General features: G+C 39.8%; 1 protein-coding gene across 4 annotated transcripts in view; it reads left to right on the top strand.

Moving 5' to 3' along the window:
- The first annotated feature begins 1,064 nt into the window (after positions 1-1,064).
- The window catches only part of MCCC1 (methylcrotonyl-CoA carboxylase subunit 1), a 58,128-nt gene continuing 38,682 nt past the window's right edge, over positions 1,065-20,510 (top strand). The window contains exons 1-7 of one of the 4 annotated variants that reach the window (XM_047099184.1): positions 1,065-1,273; positions 5,169-5,215; positions 6,720-6,859; positions 10,261-10,356; positions 15,894-16,015; positions 16,561-16,708; positions 16,797-16,918. In XM_047099184.1, coding sequence (XP_046955140.1) covers positions 1,185-1,273; positions 5,169-5,215; positions 6,720-6,859; positions 10,261-10,356; positions 15,894-16,015; positions 16,561-16,708; positions 16,797-16,918 — 764 coding nt within the window. In that variant the 5' untranslated portion in view covers positions 1,065-1,184. The remainder of the gene's footprint in view (positions 1,274-5,168; positions 5,216-6,719; positions 6,860-10,260; positions 10,357-15,893; positions 16,016-16,560; positions 16,709-16,796; positions 16,919-20,510) is intronic. The other 3 variants (XM_047099183.1, XM_047099182.1, XM_047099185.1) reach the window with 3 other exon arrangements.

The raw sequence follows: 20,510 nt of genomic DNA, 5'->3' as shown, positions 1-20,510 counted from the left end.
TACCATTTTGGTGGAACTTCCTTGTGAGAGAAGCTGGGCCACGTGCTTTGGCGGTGAAGGTGAAGGTGGAACTGAAGGTAGTGGAAAGATAGTTCTTTGCTAACATTTTCTCGTTCTTCTATGGTAATCGTTTGATTAGATTTTCCATCTCAGGATCTATTTTGGTACATTGTATTTTCTTGTAACATCATCCATTTTATCCAAGTTTTCAAATTTATTTGCTTAAAGTTGAGCAAAACTAGTCAAATCTATAATTTGTTTTCTGTATGTGACTTTTTCCCACTTATTTTTTTTATCACAGCGAATGTGCATTGCCCCCCCCCCCTTTCTGGTTAAACTATTTTGCTGTTATTAATTTCTTTTCTAACCTCTGGATTTATTAGCCTTTATTACTAGTTTCTTAATTTATTAATTTCTTTTATCATTACCAATTTCTTTCTTCTGCTTTCCTATGTTTATTTTCATATTTTTAACCCTTAAATTGGATAATTAATTTACTTCCACTATAAATTTGCTTATGAGCCAGCTTTAACTATGTCCAAACAAGCATCTGTATGCAGTATTTTTATTTTCTAGATATTCTGCAATTTCGGTTTGACTTCCTCTTTTTCCCAAGCCAACTAAAACACTTTTTTAAAAGTTCAAGTAGTTATGACTTTTTTATTTTAGTTGTTTTTTATTTTTTTTTTCCTCCCCTTTCTTGAGAACACTAGAAAGTTATGTATTTTGCCCTTCACTGCATTTGAGTTTTCCCCCGGGACTCCTCTTCCCCCACTTTCTCGCAACTTTAATGATAAAGATCAAGAGGAATGTTCTCCTTAAAGCCCGACGAGAACGAGGGAACCCTGCGGGCCAGTAGAAGAAACAACAAGCCAGACCCGCAGGTCCTTTGGTGAATGAGGGCCAACCCCTGGTTCAGTAGGCGCTGCGCCAAGGAGAAGTAGGGACCACACCTCCGAGGGCTTGTGGACGATTGGCCAATCGTCGCCTCCGAAGTCCTGCTCTGTTCTTTGATTGGTTTTGACGGAGAGCCCCCCACCACGCTTTAGAGGCCTAGCGCCCGACTGGGACCTGGACGGTGGCCTGTGAAGGACAATAGGCTTGCGGAGCGGAGGAAAGGTTTTGCAAGGAGTGGGAAGCAGCTGGTGTAACCAGAAGTCGGAGAGCGACCGGGTTGTGGAGCCATGGCGGCAACCTCTGCGGTGTCGGTGCTGCTCTTGGCGGCAGAGAAGAACCGGTGGCTGCGAGTCCCGAGCCTGCTGCTGCCGCCGAGGTAACGTGAGGCGGAGGGGCGGTGGATCAGCGTCCGGGGTCGGAGGCAGGGGTGGTGTAAAGGGACTCCTGCACGCCGAGAGAGGTGCGCGGGGACCGAGGATCGAGCGGGAGGAGGGGAGAGCGTTAGGAAAACCGCAGCCCCTTTCACGGTGTTCTGCTCTGTCTTGGCATCGGGGGAGAGACCTGTTCACACCCAGCCCTTCCTTTTCTTCCCCTTCCTCCCCGTATCCACTCTGCAGCCTCTATTTGCTTCTGTTTTTCCATTTTCGGGCAGTGGGGGAGGGGTGGAGCTGGGCCTGCCACATCCCTGCTTCCCTCGCTACAGGGGCAAGAGAGACGCTTGTACAGCTGCTAACCGTTAACATGGTGTTTTCACTGCATTCCCTGTGTGGGGAGTGTTGATGATCCCCGTTCTGGTGAAACTCAGAGGGGTCAACGACTTGCTCAAGTTTACACAAGGAGTAAGAAATGGAGCCAGGACGCCCCTCGGGCCCCTTTCGGTTCAGCTAGCCCCGGTCAGGTGTCCAGTTCAGAGGCTCTGTGGAGTTCTTTCTCATTGTTGGAATGGATCAAGCTAACAAAAGTAAATTTACCTTCCAGAGGGTGAGCGGTTGGTTTGTTAAAAGTTCTCAGAGGCAAGTTTGAACAAAGCTATGACTCTAACTAACCTGACTCCAGACCAGTTTCAAATTTTGAGCTGTAAGTTTCAATGACAATAAATTTGGTAGTGAAGACATCCTCAGGTCTCCTGGTAGCAGGCTTCTTTACCTTGCTTTGTTTCTTCCTCCTCTTCACTTCCTCCTCTGTTCTGGAAAGACAGGGTAGCTTAGTGCTGAAGGGCACAGACTGTGCTGTCCGAAGCCAGGGTTCTCAGCTTGGCTACTCACTAGCTGTGTGCCCAACCTTGGGCACATTACTTAATATCTCTGTGCTTCAGTTTCCTGACTTAGGAGGAGGTGATGATACTATTCCTAGAGGAGATAATATTAGTACCTAGCACTGTGTGAATTAAATGAATTAATACATGGAAAGAGGCTCAAACAATCTGGTGCATATGAATCAATCCATAAATACAGCCTTTGTTTCAAGGTTTTTGTTTGCTTTTATTTTCCACAAATTACTGGAGAGGTATTTAGATTTGAGTTACTTAATTGTAGAACTAGCCCCAGAGTAAAATAAGACAGTTGGTGAAAGTAATGTTAATGCTCTTTTCTTTCTCCTGGTTTTTCTTTTCTTAGGTTTCCAGGGCTCTTCAGGATATTACACAGACCATTTTCTCTCTCTTCCCTCTCCCTCTCAAATCTTCCCTACTGTGTGTAGAACTGTTCTCAGGTAGCTGTCATCCTGGAAAATGTTACAGTTTTAATGGCATTAAGGAATTACAAATCTTATCATTATAGAGAGTATTTTCATGTCTTGTATGTCATGATTCTCCAGTAACTCAGAGAAATGAAGTCTAATGGTAGAATTTTAGAAATAAGAGTATACTGGTATAGAATTTATGTTGAATCAGGGTGGGATTATCTCATGGAAGCAACTTCTTAATTTTGTTTGTTTAAGCCATTGTTTTAAGCTATAGCTTGGATAATGGTGAAAAATAGAGTAGACCTATCAAAACATCATTGAGATAGAGGATTATGTTAAGTAGTGTGTCTGTATGTGATTGTCAGTCTGTTTTCACTACAAAATCACAGAGGAAAACTTTAGTTCAGCAATGGCCTTGAAACTAAATCAGGATCTTAAGCTGGATTTACCAAGAAACAGCCATTTTATAGATAAATCTGTCCAGGACAAGCCTTGAATCTTATAAAAAACTTATCTGAAGAATGTGATGGGAAGATACTGTGAACCAGAAGATACCTTTTAAAGATAAGGAAAAACAGTCTTTCTCCTTGAAGATTAAGAGAATGAGGTCAGTCAAATTGGAAAGAAGTGGGAAAGCAATAGCCTCCTGAGAAAGCTGCCCTATGGGGCGCCTGGGTGGCGCAGTCGGTTAAGTGTCCGACTTCAGCCAGGTCACGATCTCGCGGTCCGTGAGTTCGAGCCCCGCATCAGGCTCTGGGCTGATGGCTCAGAGCCTGGAGCCTGTTTCCGATTCTGTGTCTCCCTCTCTCTCTGCCCCTCCCCCGTTCATGCTCTGTCTCTCTCTGTCCCAAAAATAAATAAACGTTGAAAAAAAAATTAAAAAAAAAAAAAAGAAAGAAAGCTGTCCTGTGGGAGTCAAGTGCCAAAGCTGTGGGTCTTCCCACCAGCCCTTCACGGATGGCAACATCTGATTGAGTTTGCATCAGAGGGCAATGACTGTCTGACCTACTGTTATAATCCCGCCCCCTGCACCCCTGCCCCAGTGAAATGCTAGTTCTGTTCAGTTACATAGCTATATGCATAGTATATACATGCTACACATACATAGTTGCTTAGTATCTAATGTACATTGTGGTTTTTATCGCCCGCTGTGTACATGATCTAAAATGATTAGTTCTTTATGACCATAGTTTTAATAAATCTCCCATGTATGGGTGGAAAAGACTATGGTGGAATTCCTTCTGTAATTTGGTTTTTTCCCAGTGTATTCTTTTTAGCTGACACCAGATAGGCATTATACTTACACTTTTTTGTTCCTAAAGTAAATCTGGCCTGCTTTCTGTTACCTCTGGGTTAAAGTTTTGTTACTTGCTGTACCAATAGGTATCATGGAACTTAAAAATTGTTTTAGACCTTAGTAAACTTCTACCTAGTTAAGACACCTCAGACAAGTCACTTAGCCTCCCTGATTCTCCATTTCTTATTAATTTGAAAACTGAGAAGTATCTCTTGGTGTCTCCCGTCCTATGTGAGGACACTGAAGTCTGAGTTGTAAAGTGAAAACTGGGTCTTGAGAGCGAAAAAATCTTAGATGTTACCATAGTTACTATACCCTCCAAGGCTCGACCCCTCCTACAAAATCTTAGTATTTATGTTTTTGCATTAGGGGGCCATAATGAAAAAAGACTGGGGAAACACTGATGTAAAATGACTTGCCTGGTGTCACCAGCAGCTGGTCAGTGGGGCTCTTCTGGCCCCACAGCCAGCAGTCTTTCTGCTGCCCTTGATCAGCTCCTTCTCTTTACTTCTCTGGGCTTAATTGTTCAAACCTTAATTATCAGGGGTTGAAGAAGATTGGTATTTTTCAAACTGTTGTTTGACCAGCATATTTTATTTAATGAAGTGGAATAGAACAGAAAGTATCAAAACACAGAGAAAATGTTCTGTCACGAAAATTCTGTTTTGTGTGTGTACCAACTTGTGAAGTCAGATACAATTTTACTTTGAGTTGAGTCGAAAGAGTTTGCAAAAGCTGAACTGTATGATCTTGAAGTACCTTGGCTTTCTAATTGTGACTCTGTGGCCATTTGCCAGCCTCTGGAGCAAGCAGGTTAGGTGATCCATTCAAGGACACACAGTGCCAGAGAGAACAGCCAAAACTGTAACTTCCGGTTTCTAGAGTAATTTTCTTCCCTCAAAGAAAGTCTTATTAAGTCACTTTGTAGGCTTCAGGCTTAACTAAGGTCACATCTAGACTTGGTTTCAGGTTTTGAATTAATAAATCATATAATGACTGAGGGGTGCCTGAAGCCTCCGACTTCACCTCAGGTCATGATCTCACAGCTTGTGAGTTCAAGCCCTGTGTTAGGCTCTGTGCTGACAGCTCAGAGCCTGGAGCCTGGAGCCTGCTTCAGATTCCGTGTCTCCCTCTCTCACTGCCCTTTCCCCTATGCACTCTGACACACACACACACTGTCTGTCTCTCTAAAATAAGTAAACATTTAAAAAATCTTTGATTCTTTTGAAACAACAATGACTGATCTTGTATATCCTATTTAATTATTATTCCATTTGGATTCATTTGCTAGGAGATGGACTTGGAGGCAGAGAACCGTGAAGTATTCAACAACCACAGGTACAGTCTTGATTTGCTTTGGCTTTGCAGATTATGAACTAAGAGAGGGAAATGCTTAATTCCTTAATTTGTATATATAGAATTAGTGCTCATATATTTTTGAAATTTGGGATTTTCATGATCATTTTCTTAGTACGTATTGAGCCATGGTTTCCACCTCTTTTATGTCAAATCTCCCCTGTTGTTGAGTCTACAATATATACAGAAATAATTGGAAACATTTACATTTATGTCGTTACTTCCGTCTGTTTGATCCCATTCAGTGCCGTGAATTGGAAAGGCATAACTCTGATGGTCTAAATCAGTGCTTTAAAACCGTTCTGATAAGTGGCAGACATTTTTTCAAATAAAATTTTACGCGAATTCCCAACGATAAAACGTATGAAAGTGTAGACACGGTTGATTGGGTGCAGCTTCCTCCCCACAACACACACATGCATACTTCATCCCAGCAGCTCCTGTGACCTGTGACAACTCAGACTCCATAGATCCCCATAGAAAAACATTGTTTTAAGTTATAGAAAACCTTATTTGTTTTAGAATAATAGCCATTATAAACTGCCCAGGAGCATTTATTTCATGTGTGATACGGAAGTGCATTTTACATATTAACACAGTAACATGTCCTGTGGCACGGATACCAGTGCCCTGGTGCGGCACTCAGTGTTCATGCAAGAGAGCCATACGTCCCTGTGTTTGCGTGCAGAGGGATAGAGGCGATGGAGTTGAGCAACTGCAAGTTCAGATTCTGAGGTGAACCTAACCTGGGTTCAAATCCTGGACGTGCTATTTCTTTTAGCCAGTATACTTTCAGGACAAAATGAGCATAATTTCAGGAAAGTAGTATCTCTTTTAATTGTAATTCCTTTATCTTTCAGATTTATGTAACAATAATAGTATCTACTCCATAGGATTATTGTGAGGATTTAAATCCAGATTGAGTCTTTAGCACAGGACCTGCGGCATAAAAAGTACTTACTAAAGACTAATTATTATTAACTATGAGGGGTTTTTTGGAGCTATTGTAATTTGACCTTTGGCATATCAAAGCATCTTTTCATTTTAAAGTTGAAAAAGCTGAATAATATAAGAGTTTATGTTAATAAGGGTATCTTGGATTTCAGGGGCACTTGGGTGGCTTAGTCGGTTAAGCATCCGGCTCTTGAGTTTGGCTCAGGTCATGATCTCACAGTTTGTGACTTTGAGCTTCGCATCAGACTGTGCGCTGACAGTGTGGAGCCTGCTTGGAATCCTTTCTCTCTCTCTCTCTCTCTCTCTCTCTCTCTCTCTCTAAGTAAATAGACATTTTTTTAGAAAAGGGTATCTTGAATTTCAGTGAAAGGAAATGCACTAATATTAGTTAAAATGACTATTTGAGACTCTGTTATGCTAATTTTACCAAAACAAATGTTTATCAGCTGATTAATATAATGGAGTCTTTATTTTGCTTTTTCATTCTTTGTTCTCCAATAACATTTGTGTATGATTTTCATGGTGTTTTAAGCAGGACGAAACATTGCCAAGGTCCTCATTGCAAACAGAGGAGAAATTGCCTGCAGGGTGATACGAACAGCCAAAAAAATGGGAATACAGTCCGTGGCTGTTTATAGTGAGGCCGACAAGAATTCCATGCATGTAGACATGGTATGTTGTTAAAAACCGAAAGTCAAATTTTGTGATTGTATTTGTTTATTATGTTGGTATTTTACTCCTTTATGTTGACATTTTATGTTTGCTAGTGTTAATAGGACATAAGTGGGTAAGTTCAAACTGCTCACTAATTATCCCTGTTGGGATACATTTTCCAAACGTAATACCAGTTGAACTGAACAGTGTGTTTTGCTGTGTTTAGTTGACTTACCAGCAAGGTCCTGTCTTATCAAGGGTTGGTTAAAACAGTTCACACAATGTGGCCACCGATCATACTTTGAGTGGCACATATCCAGGTCCCTGATGTACGAGAAGGATCCAGATCCCAGTCTTAGCAACTACCACATACTGGCCAGGGGATCTTTGACAAGTCATCTGATGTTTCTGAGCCTTGGCTTAACTATAAAATTATAACTGAAAGGATCCCATTTCCCGGAGGTCTGTAAGTGCTACCAGTTGTTACTAGCTATTATTCACCAGACAGAGCCAACCATGGGTGAATTCAACTACTGGCCTTCTTTACGCCCACAGCAAGATTGAGCAGCGACAAATTCATGGCAACCAGCCTCCGCTCTCTGGGCACTTTTCTCTCTCATTCTGTGTGTTGACCATCTCAAGCCTGCTTTGTGCCGTTCTAGCTGGTGACTCTCCCTCCACCCACCTATCCTCAGCAGATGATCTTGATTCACAGGGAAAGCAGAACTGCGCTTCCTGCCGCAGAATCTCTTCACTGCATCTGTGTCTGTCCTTGTCCCGTTCAAGGCCACTTGTCTTCCTGTGCTCTGGAGTCCTCCTCTTACCTCTTCAAGGATCTTCAATCTTCTTTTCGCACTGTATTCTGTCACTCTACTTCGTCTGCTCCCATGGCTTTGCTAAACACTTCCGAATTTCTATTTCTAGCCCAGACTTCATTTTGAGTGTGATACAGGTATACCCAGCTGCCCACTTGACGTCTCCACGTGGATATGTGACAGGTACCAAACTAATATGCCTGACGTGGAACTCATGACTTTGATCTGTGGTGAAGCTGCTTTTCCTGCACACTTCCCTCACTCAGCAGATGACACCACCATTGCCCCTAAAAACCATAATGCCAGAGATCTGGGAGTATTTGGACATCTTCTGTCTTCCTGCCACTCTACATCCTTCCCCTTCCTCATCTAGACAGTCACCAAGTGCTGTTTATTCTGTTTCCCAGACACTTCTTTCCGCTTCTTTCTGCCCTCTGCCACCAGTACCTTAAGTCGTAGCTGGCATCACCCTCACCGGCCCGATGTGGTAGCCTCCTAAGTGGTCTCCCTACTTTCATCTTGACCTCTCCCATGGTATGTTCTATGTTTCATCCAGACTGATTGCCTAAAATCAGATTTTTGATGTTACTCCTCTGCTTTAAATAACTTAAGCCTTTTTATCATCTACCGGACTAGCAAGAATTTAAAAGACGGATAATATTCAGTGTTGGTTAATGTGGTTAGAAATTGGTACATTGATGGAGATGTGTGTTGGTGACACCAGTTCAAGGGATGATCAACCAGGAGCTATTAAAATGTTACATCCTTCACCCAGCCTTGCAAACATACCTCTAGATCTCTGTCCAGAGACATGTTCACATGCATGTGCAAGCAGAGGCATGTATAGGAATGCTGCCAGCATCCAGTTTTTTGCCATTATGACCTAAATGTCTGTTCAGATGTACGTGATTAAATGAACTTTGGTACCTCCATACTGTGGAACATTATGCCATTGTTATAAAAAATGAGGTAGACATACGTGCACTAGCAAGGAAAGAGCTCCCAAGACCTACTGTTAATGAAAACAACAATTACAGGAGTTTGATCCTGTTTGTGTAAAAACTAAAAACAAAAGCTAAAACTGTATGTGCTTATGTAAATATATATAAGTAAATAGGAATATGGATATGGAAAAAATATGTCCCAAAGATCATAGTGGTTTTATCTGGAGGAGGTTTGAAGTGAGGGAGAAGGTGGTGCCAAAAGACTCCTTTGCCTTTGTATTATTATTCACATTATTTTAATTTAAAAAAAATTTTTTTTAGAGATAGAGAGAGAGAGAAAGAGAGAAAGTAGGGGAGGGGCAGAGAGAGAGGGAGACACAGAATCCGAAGCAGGCTCCAGGCTCTGAGCTGTCAGCACAGAGCTCAGTGTGGGGCTCGAACTCCTGGACCGCGAGATCATGACCTGAGCCAAAGTCTGATGCCCAACGGACTGAGCCACCCAGGTGCCCCTATTCACATTTTTTAGAAGGAGAATGGATTTGTGTTTTGTGGAATTAAAGTTTAGAAACAAAAAATGACAACCAAAAAACCTCATTATGTGTTACCTTAGGAGAAAATCCAAAGCTTTAACCTCCCGTGAGGCCCTCTGAAATCTGTGCTCCCTGGTCTGTCCAGACACATCTCTGGTCCCTGACCCCTTGTGCACTGGGCTCCAACCACCCAAGCTTCTCTGTCAGTCCCTCAAATGGGCCAAGTTTCTTCCCACCCCAGGACCTTCATATATGTTGTTTGCTCTGTTTGGGAGGCTTGCCCCCATCTCCATTCCTGTTCTCAACTCCACATCCTGCACCCATTTGCCTGGCCAAGCCCTGGTCATCCTGGAGGAGCCGCTGATCTTCCTTCCCAGTCTTTCTTTGAGCACCCTTAGGCCTGATCAGTCTTCCTCTTCGCCTGCATTGTGTCCTTTGTTTTTCCTTCATGACCTTTCTCACAGTTGTCATTAAATATATGAATGTGTGTTTGATGTCTGTCTCCCTCTAGACAGGGACATTGTTTACTCTTCTACAGGCAGCTCCCACCTCAAAGCATGGCACCTGGTTGACATTCAGTAAGTCTTTGAATAAATGAATGATGTTTTCTGTCTTGTCTGCTTCAAGGGATGCTGTGATTATGTGAAAGTTTTAAAGGACGGTATAAAGTAGTTCACAAATGGATAGAAAGAGCATTATCATCCTGCCTAAATAATTATATAAACTTCAGTAAACGTCATAATTTTATTTCTTGCTGTATACAACTGTCCTATGTTTTGTGTCTTGGCAAATTGGCAAAGTTTTGGCATTAGATACATTTAAAGTTATTATTGTTACTAATGATGATACTGTGGTTAATGCCTGTTGCTTTTTATCCTAAAGACATTTTATTTCACTCTATCTAGTGTTTAGTTTATACATAAAAATCAAGTTTGGGCATCCTCTTCTTGCAGAGATTCCAAACTGGCTTATTTTTATAACATAGACATGAGCTGGTCCTTCTGTTTCTTATTTCTTGCATTGTTCTTGGGGAGCCACCCTTTTTATTTATAATAATCAGATGACCCTGAAGCAGTTCTGTCGTGTACTAGTGTGTGCTAGCCGTGTAAGCATGTAATATTCCTCAACAGGCAGATGAAGCATATTCTATTGGCCCCGCTCCCTCCCAGCAGAGCTACCTTTCTATGGAGAAAATCATTCAAGTGGCCAAGATCTCTGCTGCTCAGGTAATAAGGTCATGCCGGTCTGGCTTAGACTGGCGGGATGGATGGGGGCAAAGGTGGGGCTGATAACACTGCATCCGGTTCACTTCTTTTTTTTTTTTCCCTAAAGTTTATTTATTTTATTTTGAGAGAGAGAGCGTGAGCGAGGGAGGGGCGGGGAGGGGGGGGTGGAGAGAATCCCAAGCAGGCTCCACAGCTGTCAGCACAAAGCCCCATGCAGGGCTCAAACTCACCAACAGTGAGATCATGACCTGAGCTGAAATCAAGAGTCGGACGCTTAACCAACTGAGCCACCCAGGCACCCCAGTGTTCTCTTCTTTAGAATCAGTTCCTAGACTGAATAACTTAGGCATTAATTTATACACACAGGTATTTAAAATATGTTTGTTTCTAAACTTTTTAGTTATCTGTTGGAGTAAAAAACCCCTAGGAATGTACAAAGATGATACTAATACATGGACTTTGTATATTTCCTTAGGAATGCAAGCACTATAACAGAAATAGCACTTCATATGTTTATCACGTGTTTGAACATATATGACATAGTATTATTACCTCCATTTTACAAATGTAAAATCTAATGCACAGAAGGTTACATGATATCCAAAATCATCTAGTCTCGCTAATCAGAGCATGTTCCATGGCATTGTTTGGGAACACTGTAGAAATGCAGACTCTTCGGCCTCACCCCAAGCCACTGTAGTTTATATTTTTATGCATACTTTGCATTTTTATTAAGATCCCCAGGTGCTTTGAAAGCAAAATTTATCATTGAATAAGACAGGATTAAACAAGAGTCTCCTGACTTCTAGCCCTATATCAGACGAGGCTGAGCAGTAGAACTTCGTTGCCCTGCATTTTGAGAAAAGGGAAGGTAGTATTTACTCAGAAATTTCAGGCTTCAGACACCTGGGTGGCTTACTCAGTTAAGCATCCAACTCTTAATCTCAGCTCAGGTCTTGATCTCGGGGTCGTGAGTTCAAGCCCCACATTGGACACCACACTGGGTGTGGAGCCTATTAAAAAAATAATAAATGAGGGGTGCCTGGGTGACTCAGTTGGCTAGGCATCCAACTCTTCATTTTGGCTCAGGTCATTATCTCACGGTTTGTGAGTTCAAGCCCTACATTGGGCTCTGCACTGATGGTGCGGAGCCTGCTTGGGATTCTGTGTCTCCCGCCCCCCTCCCACCCCTCTCCCATTTGCTCTCTCTCTCAAAATAAATAAACGTTAAACAAAAATAAGTGAAAAAAATAAAGAGTATGACTTGTTCTCTCCACCATGGGAAGAACATATCTCATTTCTGCTTGAAGATAGAGCCAACAGCAACAACTTTGGATCTGTACATATGTTTGAACAAGCACAGCAGAAAGGTTACAAACTAAAAGCGTGGAATAAATTATTTTGGCAGAGATTTAAGGGTAAGAGACAACAGTTTGTATCTTTACTGGTAAAGGCATGTTAGTACTATGGAATGAACGACGTTAACAGGCTTACAATCCTGTGATCCACTAGAGTGAATTGGCGGCTAAATACATACATGCCTGATGGCTAGAGAAATTAGCTCCCTGGTTACAGTAGTGTTGTTGAGTTTTCCTTTCCGATATATTCAAATGCTCAAGAATTCTGTGATCTGGATATATTAAATTGTTCTTAATATAAATCAGCTAAAACTTCTTGAGGCCATTCCCATAATGTGTGGTTGGACTTTATTTTTGTAAGGAAACAGCTGCCTTTCTTTTTAGTTATAGAGAAAGAATATTTATCTAGTTCATCAGAGTTCTCTTGAATTAAGTATCTGTTCAAAAGAAAGGAGGCTAGCAACACCTCACCTTGAAAATGAAATTAAGGGAACAGTTATATTCACAATAACATTAGTAAAACTCAGTTAGCAAAATCAGTTGAAGACGTATGTATAAAAACTATAACATGTTGCTGCAAGAAAAGAAGTTCTAAATAAATGGATAGATATATCATTGGAAGAATCAATATGTTACGATGGCAGTTCTTTCCAGATTGGTCTGTAAATTTAAGGCAACCTTTATCAAAATCCCAGTTGGCTTTTTTTTGGTCGATATTGACAAGCTGGTCCTAAAATAGCCCAAAGGTCTAGTATATAGTTAAAAGAATCTTGAAAAGACAATAAATTTGTAGACTCTCAGATTTCAGAATGCATTGTAAAGCTACAGTAACCAAGACAGTATGCTATCAGAAGAGTAAATATAGTCATTGCAGCCAAATAGGAACTCCCCAAATAAACTCACACATATATGGTCAATTCATTTTTTAACAAAGGCGGTAAAGTAATTCAGTGGAAAATATAGTCTTTTCAACAGATTGTGCTGGAACAATTGGATATTTATATGCAAAAAGATAAACCTAAAATCACCAATGAAAAGGAGTGATGTGCTGATACATGCTAAAAAATGTATGAACCTTGAAAATGTTGTGTTCAGTGAAAGAAGCCAGTCACTGAAGACTGTATGTATTATGTGATTCCATTTATATGGACTGTCCAAAATAAGCAGACCTCTAGAAACAAAGTGGATTAGTGGCTCCATAGGCCTGGACATATGTAAGGAATGGAAGATAACTGCTAACAGGCATGGAGTTTCTTTTTAGGGTAATGAAAAGTTACATTATTAGATCTTAGTAACAGACTATGGTAATGATTGCACAATTCTGAATAATAATAAAATTCATTGGATTGGCTAAGTTTATGGCATATTAATTACATGTCAATGAAGATGTTTTAAGAATGCAGCATTACTGCATACACAATAGAAAGGCTAAAATCAAAAAGACTGATAATACCTCATGTTGACAGGGATATGGAGAAACTTAGAACCATCATACATTGCTGGTGGAAACTCAAAATAGTACAGCCACTTTAGAAAACTGGCTGTTTTTAAGAAGTTAAGCATATATTTACCGTATTTTGACCCAACAATTGCTTGCACTCTGGGGTATTTACCCAAGAGAAATGAAAAATATGTTCACACAGACTTACTTGTACATGAGTGTTCATAACAGCATTATTCAAAATAGTCCAAAACTGGAAAAATCCAAATGAATGATAAACAAAATGTGGGATATCCATTCAGTGCGTAAACAAATGTAAAAAGATTTATAAAAAGAAATGAACTATGATGCATACAACAAGGCTGAACCACAGAACATTAGGCTAAGTTAAAGAAGCCAGACACATAAGACTACGTACTATGTGGTTCCATTTATATGAGATTTCTTAAAAACAGCAAAATTCTAAGAGACCAAAAAACGGGTCAGTAATTGCTTGGTTCTGGGAACAGGGATTAATCAATTATGCATAGAAGCACAGAGGAACTTTTTCAAGTGATATAAGTGTTCTAAAACTGGATTGTAGTAATAGTTGTACAGTTGTATAAATTTGTTAAATTCATCAAACTATACATGAGTGAATGCTGTGTATTGTAAATCGTGCCTAAAAACAAAAAGCTGCTAAAAAACCAAGGAGGACTGGGAGGTAGACCTGTTTCACTTTGCCTCAAATAAATAATATTTGGTATTTATATAAATTTACTAAAATTGAACTTTGGTTTAAAAGACCTCCAGCTTGGGGGGCACCTGGGTGGCTTAGTCAGTTACTTAACTGACTCTTCATTTTGGCTCAGGTCATGATCTCACGGTTCGGTTCATGAGTTCAAGCCCCGAGTCCGAGTGCACTTAAAGCGTGGAGCCTGCTCAGGAGTCTCTTTCTCCCTCTCTCTCTGCCCCTCCCCTGCTCGTATGTGTGCATGTGTGTACTCTCTCTTTTTCTCTCTAAAAAATAAATATAAACATTTAAAAAAAAGACATCAAACTGACATTAAAATGTGATTGTCTAGCATTTTATTATCTAGGATTTTGTTGTTTGCTGTCACTAAGATTTGGGTTTTTCTGTTCATGTGACTTTCCCAGATATCTGAAGGGCACCCCTTTAATTTTGAAACATAACTATTCTTTGAATTTATCTGTTTTGAAATAGTGTTGGCTGTGCTTTTTTCTTCTTACATCCTCTTGGTTATAATTATTATATATACTTATTATTTTTGAAGAACAAAAATGCCTTCGGGGCTGTTGAGGTTAGAGAGGAAGTTGCTTTATCCCTCACTGAATCATGTAAGCCTATTCTGCTTTTTGCTTTCCTCTGTATCCTCCCTTTTTGCTGTCAGTATGTTTGCTCTTAGGAATCATACTGTTCTTCGGGTACTAATTTTCCTGTTCGGTGGGCTAGAAAACCAGATACATTTCTTACAATTCTGAGTAAGTTGTAAGTGACTAGGTTAACATATAAGGAGGTCCTTGTTCACTAAAGTATATGTAGACTTTAATATATGACTTTTTGTTTGCTTCTTAGCTTTTTTTCTGGAAAGGTGACATTGGCAGATAGTGACCTGAAGATAAACAAGGTATTATTGTGCTAGTGTGTTCCTTTTAGCTTTTGGGTACCATGGTTTCAATTCCAGGCCAGCTTTGTATGGAGACAGAGTGAACAACACCCTCCCCACCCTGCCCTTTACTCCTGCTTGCAAATATTCAATTGACATTCTATCCTAATAGCAGTATAATTAAAATACCAATTTGGGGAGCACCTGGGGTGGCTTAGTCGGTTAAGCATCTGACTCTTGATTTTGGCTTGGGTCATGATCTTGTGTTTCATGGGTTCAAGCCCCACGAACTGACAGTGCAGAGCCTGCTTGGGATTCTCTGTCTGCCCCTCCCCCGCTCGTGCTCACACTCTGTCTCAAAATAAACAAATTTTTAAAAGCATGTAAAAAATAAAATACAGATTCTTCTATATGATCCAACAATTTCACTTATATACCTAAAAGAATTTAAAGCAGCGACTCAAACAGGTACTTGTACACCAATGTTCACAGCAGTGTTAGTCACAAAAGCAAAAGGTGGAAACAATCCACACGTCCATCAAAAGATGAATGTGTAAAAAAAACTGTGGAATATGCAGTAATATTATCCAGCCATGAAAAGGAATGGAATTCTGACACATGCAACAACATGGAAGAACTTGAAAACATAATGCTAAATGAAATAAGCTGTACACAAAAAGACAAATATTGTACAATTCCATTTATATTAGGTGCCTCGATTGGGTATTCACAGAGACAGAAAGTAAAATAGAGGTTATCAGGGACTGTGGAATTAATATTTAATGGGTACAGAGTCTCCGTTTGGGTGATGGCAACATTCTGGAAACGGATAGTGGTGACGGTTGCACAGCATTATGAACGTCCATTAATGCCAATGAACTGTACGCTTAAAAGTGGTTAAAATGGTAAATTTTATGTTGTGTATATATTACCACAGTAAAAAGAAGTATAGATTTTTCTGGATCAGGTAAGTCTTCAGAACTTTAGTATGAACGTTTCAGATATGTCTTTGGAAACAGATCTTGATAGTACCCATAGTGTACCTATCACCAGTGTAGGGAGAGGCTTCCTCAGAAATATGACATCACCTGCATCACAGTGCTAAGTTTGTCCTTCCATTCTCACTTCTAGGCTATCCATCCAGGATATGGTTTTCTTTCAGAAAACATGGAATTTGCCGAACTCTGCAAACAAGAAGGAATTATTTTTATAGGTCCTCCTTCATCTGCAATTAGAGACATGGGTATAAAGAGGTATGAGTTTATATCTTTTAAATATAACCATAGGAAGGTCAATTGAAATGGTCTACCTATAATAGATATGGTAATCCATGTTTGTTGTTATAGGCTTATGTGTTTTATCTGCCACTCCAGTGAGTTACAGAAATGTTCAATTCATTAGCGTTTCTAATCAATATCTGGATTAGTTTGGGGAATTTTTTTTTTAAATATATTGTCAAATTGGTTTCCATACAACACCCAGTGCTCATCCCAACAAGTGCCCTCCTCCATGCCCATCACCCACTTTCCCCTCTCCCCCAAGTTTGGGGAATTAAAAACAAGGTGGGATGAACTATCACATGAAAAACTGGATTCCTAGTTATCACAAGAAAACTAATATTTTAATATTTGTGTTAATATTTGTTGTCTCAGACTGCAGTCTTTTTTTTTTTTTTTTTTTAACTCTGGGATATTTTATTTAAAAAGTTCCCTTGTATTTTGTAGATTGGGCTGTTTTGTTCTTCTCTTGTATGAAATAATTCGCAGAATTGAGGCACCTCCTCTTTTTTATTCGAAAGCACATCCAAATCCCTAATGGCTGCTGCCGGAGTGCCTGTTGTGGAGGGATATCATGGAGAGGACCAGTCGGATCGGTGTCTGAGGGAGCATGCGGGGAGAATAGGTTATCCTGTCATGATTAAAGCCGTCCGTGGTGGAGGAGGAAAAGTAAGATTGTGCGTGCTCATGTTTTTCATTTCAGGATAGTCTTCTCTGTTGTATTTAGTTTGCGGTCTTAACTATCTTGCCCTCTTAGGGAATGAGGATCGTTAGATCTGAAGAAGAATTTCAAGAGCAGTTAGAATCAGCACGGAGAGAAGCTAAGAAGTCTTTCAATGATGATGCTATGCTGATTGAGAAGTTTGTGGACACGCCAAGGTGGGTTTGGCTTTTTTTCTGAGTCAGATTTTTAAAATTAAACTTTAAAAGAAATGTAGGCAAACTATATGAAATGTAAAGTTCTAGTAGTACATAAGTACATTAAATTCCCCAATCCCACCCCCTGATGTAACCACTTAGTGTAGTATGGTATGCATCCCTCCAGGTATTTTCTAAGTGAATAGAAATACACATACATATACTCACAGAGTACAAACTACATACAGAAGTGCAGTGAGTAGAACCTTACATAGTATTATATGCTAATATTACATCATAGCCATCTTTCTGTCAGTAAATATAGGTCTGCCTTATTCTTTTTATTGGGCTTAATAGTTCCATGATATTGATGTACCATTAATTTATTCAGTCAATTTCTTATTGATGGAACTTAGGGTTTTTTTCAAAATAAAAAAAGGGGGGGGCACCTGGGTGACTCACTCGGTTTAGTGTCCAACTTCGGCTCAGGTCATGATCTCATGGTTTGTGAGTTTGAGTCCCGCGTAGGGTTCTGTGCTGACAGCTCAGAGCCTGGAGTCTGCTTTGGATTCTGTGTCTCCCTCTCTCTGCTTCTCTCTCTGTCTCTGTCTCTCAAAAATAAACATTAAAATTTTTTTTTTAATTCTTATAAAAAATTAAGTTTTATCTTACAGAACTCTATAAGCATCCATTGAGATTTTTAGAAATAGATACCTAAATTGAATTGTAAGTGATATGTTAACAAGTAATAATACTAACACCTCACCCTTATATTTCACTTACCATAATCTTACCGTCCTAATTCTGATCTAATTCCTGCAACAATCCTGTGGGTAGGCCTATTCCTATTTTGCAGGTGAGGACACTGAGGAACAGAGTGGTCATATGACTTGCTTGAGGTCTCCCAGTTGGGGAGTGGTGAAGCTGGGATTTGAATTCAGAATTCACACTCTAAGACACTGTACTAAACTGCTTCTCTAGGTACTGCTATAACAAATGCCACGTGAATTTCTAATTTTTTTATTTTCTGGAATCTTACTTTCATATGTATTGCTTAAAATAAGATACTGACTATAAAAGCTTCTCGTTTCATAGATTTTGTGGTAATTATATATGTATATAAAACCTGTTGGTTAAGTGACTCTATAAAGAATAATTCACTTGGGAACTATGTGAAAGGAGAGGGATTTATCTTGAAGGTAATATACCCTGAAGCTTTAGGCCCTTCCCTTGTCTGAGCCTCTTCTAAGATCTTATACCTAACTTTGTATTCTTCTTAAAGATGGCCCCCAAATTGTTTTTGTTTCAAGTGCTACAAAACTTCGAATTGACCCTGAGCATGGCATGCTAAGCTAAATTCATTTAGAGTTTGATAGTAAAAACAAAAGTGAATTTTAAAATAGGCCAATTGATTAGGAGAGTGCGTCATATGCCACCTGTTAGTGGAAAGTGAGGCAAAACTGGAGGAAATTCCAGGGTCAACTGAGGGCTCCCTTTCACAATACATTTCAAAGGAGAATAGGCTGACTATCCAAATTGACATACTCTTGAGTTAGAATTGCCGTGGAGCCATCAGCTAGCTATTCCAGTGACCATAACTCAATAACATTTTTCCAAGATGTAAATTCTTTGCATGTGAAATGTTAGCTGTATATTACCTCACATTGTAATTTGTTTCCCCAATAGCTTGGAAGCTCTTGGGAATCAACGACGTGGTAGTATGTAACGACGTGGTAGTATGTTCCTTTTTGTTTTCCCCTATATATCACCTGGCATGCTACTTTCTTCATGACAGGCATCAATAATAATATTTTTTTATAATATAGAAGTAATATAAATATTACTATATTTATACTTATTATATTATTATATATATTATTATAAACAAGTATAAATTTCCACATTACAAACATGGAAAATACAGATGATAGAAAACAAAGTCACTCATAATCTCATTCTCCTAATATGAGTAATAGTATTTCTGTATATATTTATTCTGAACTTTCTAGTAATATTTTAATGTCATGGTAATTATACTATTTTACTATATAACAATTAATTATAGTAATTGATTAATTAATTACTAAATAATTAGCTGTTGAGTTAATGGAGTGCCGGAAGATTGTCAAGGTGGTGCTTATAACTGAGGAAAGTAGATATCAAGATGTTTTATAAATCTGCTCAGAACTGTTGAGCTTATCTGAAAGGCTGGGATAGAAAACAATCTTCAAAGTGTACTATTTTGGAAGATAAAAAAGAAATCAGGTTCCTTTCTCATTTTATATTCAATATATATTCTAGATGGGTTAAAAATGTAGGTAGGAAAATAAAAACTATAGAACTCTTAGAAAATACCAAGGCGTTCTTGGTTGACTCCAGCTGTCTCTGTCTATGTAACCAGATCCCAGCAGTGGCTGAATTGGAAGAGCTGAGATTTGGTGCGCCTCCTGGTGCTTACGCACTGTGCTGCAGGATCTCTACGTTAGATAAAGCAGCACAGCAAAGGATTAGTTAGAAAAAGGAAAATAACAAAAGCGATCCGAAGACTACAGAAATCATAACAGAACACAGGTCCTCAATTAGTTTCTCTTATAAGCAGCGAAAGGAATAAGTATTTGCAACTTCTGAGAACTCGGAAAAAAGCTGCGTTGTGCTGCTGGTGTGTGTTCCTTTCAAAACCTGGAGTCCTTGCTACAGTGCCCCTTTCCCGGAAGCAGCTAAAAGAAAAGGGAGTGTCAATAGAAGTAAAATTTTACAGTTGGAATTTGAAAAGCAAACCATTCGATTCCAACACGTAAGGAGTTTTGAAGTTGGCACCCGCATCCGAAAAGCAAGTAAAAATCTGAACAAAATGAGAGTCAGTGAATTTTAGACGCATCAGAGAGCTGGGGCCGCAGGGCAGACCACCACCCTGAAATCTGGATGGCGCATGAATACAGCGAATCACAGCCAAGGTCCGCTTGCCCAGAGCAGAAGCCACTGCACCCATAAACTGATAGGAACACTTCTTTGGGGATTCTGGGTGTTGACTAGCTTGATAGTGAGAAACTCCTCAAGGTCCAGTGTTAGGGGAACCCTGAATTTTCATGAGTTTTCCCTTCAAGAACACCACCAGGTTCTCACAGTGAGAATCCAGGAAAAATTCCCTCCTGCTTGGGGACAGAGAGAGGAGAATTGTAACCATTTGAAATAGGCCCAGAGTGATCTGTTCTCCCTAACAAAGGCCAGCTCTGCAGGGGAAGTTTTACCAGCACCTTTTCTGTCCTGTGAGAAGGGCAGTTAGCCAACTCTCACCCCTTTCCAGCTTTCCTATTCTATGTAAAGAAAAAAAAATGCTAAGAAACACTAATCGGGGGCTCCTGGCTGGCTCAGTAAGTGAAGCGTGGGACTCTTGATCTTGGGGTCGTGAGTTCAGGTTCCATGTTGGGTGTACAGCTTACTCTAATAGATAGATAGATAGATAGATAGATAGATAGATAGATACAAAGAAAAAGAAAGAAGGAAAGAAAGAAAAAAAGAGAAAGAAAGAGAGAAAGAAAGAAAGAGGATGGTGTGTTCATGAGCATAGTCGCCTGTAGTATACAAGGATACAGGCCCAGTAAAAGACTGAGAT

This window comes from Lynx rufus, unplaced genomic scaffold (genome assembly GCF_022079265.1).
Source record: "Lynx rufus isolate CCGP_SWC_20201006 ecotype Redwood Valley unplaced genomic scaffold, mLynRuf1.p SCAF_5, whole genome shotgun sequence".
In the NCBI taxonomy this organism is placed as follows: Eukaryota; Metazoa; Chordata; class Mammalia; order Carnivora; family Felidae; genus Lynx; species Lynx rufus.
This window is presented reverse-complemented; position numbering and strand designations above follow the sequence as displayed.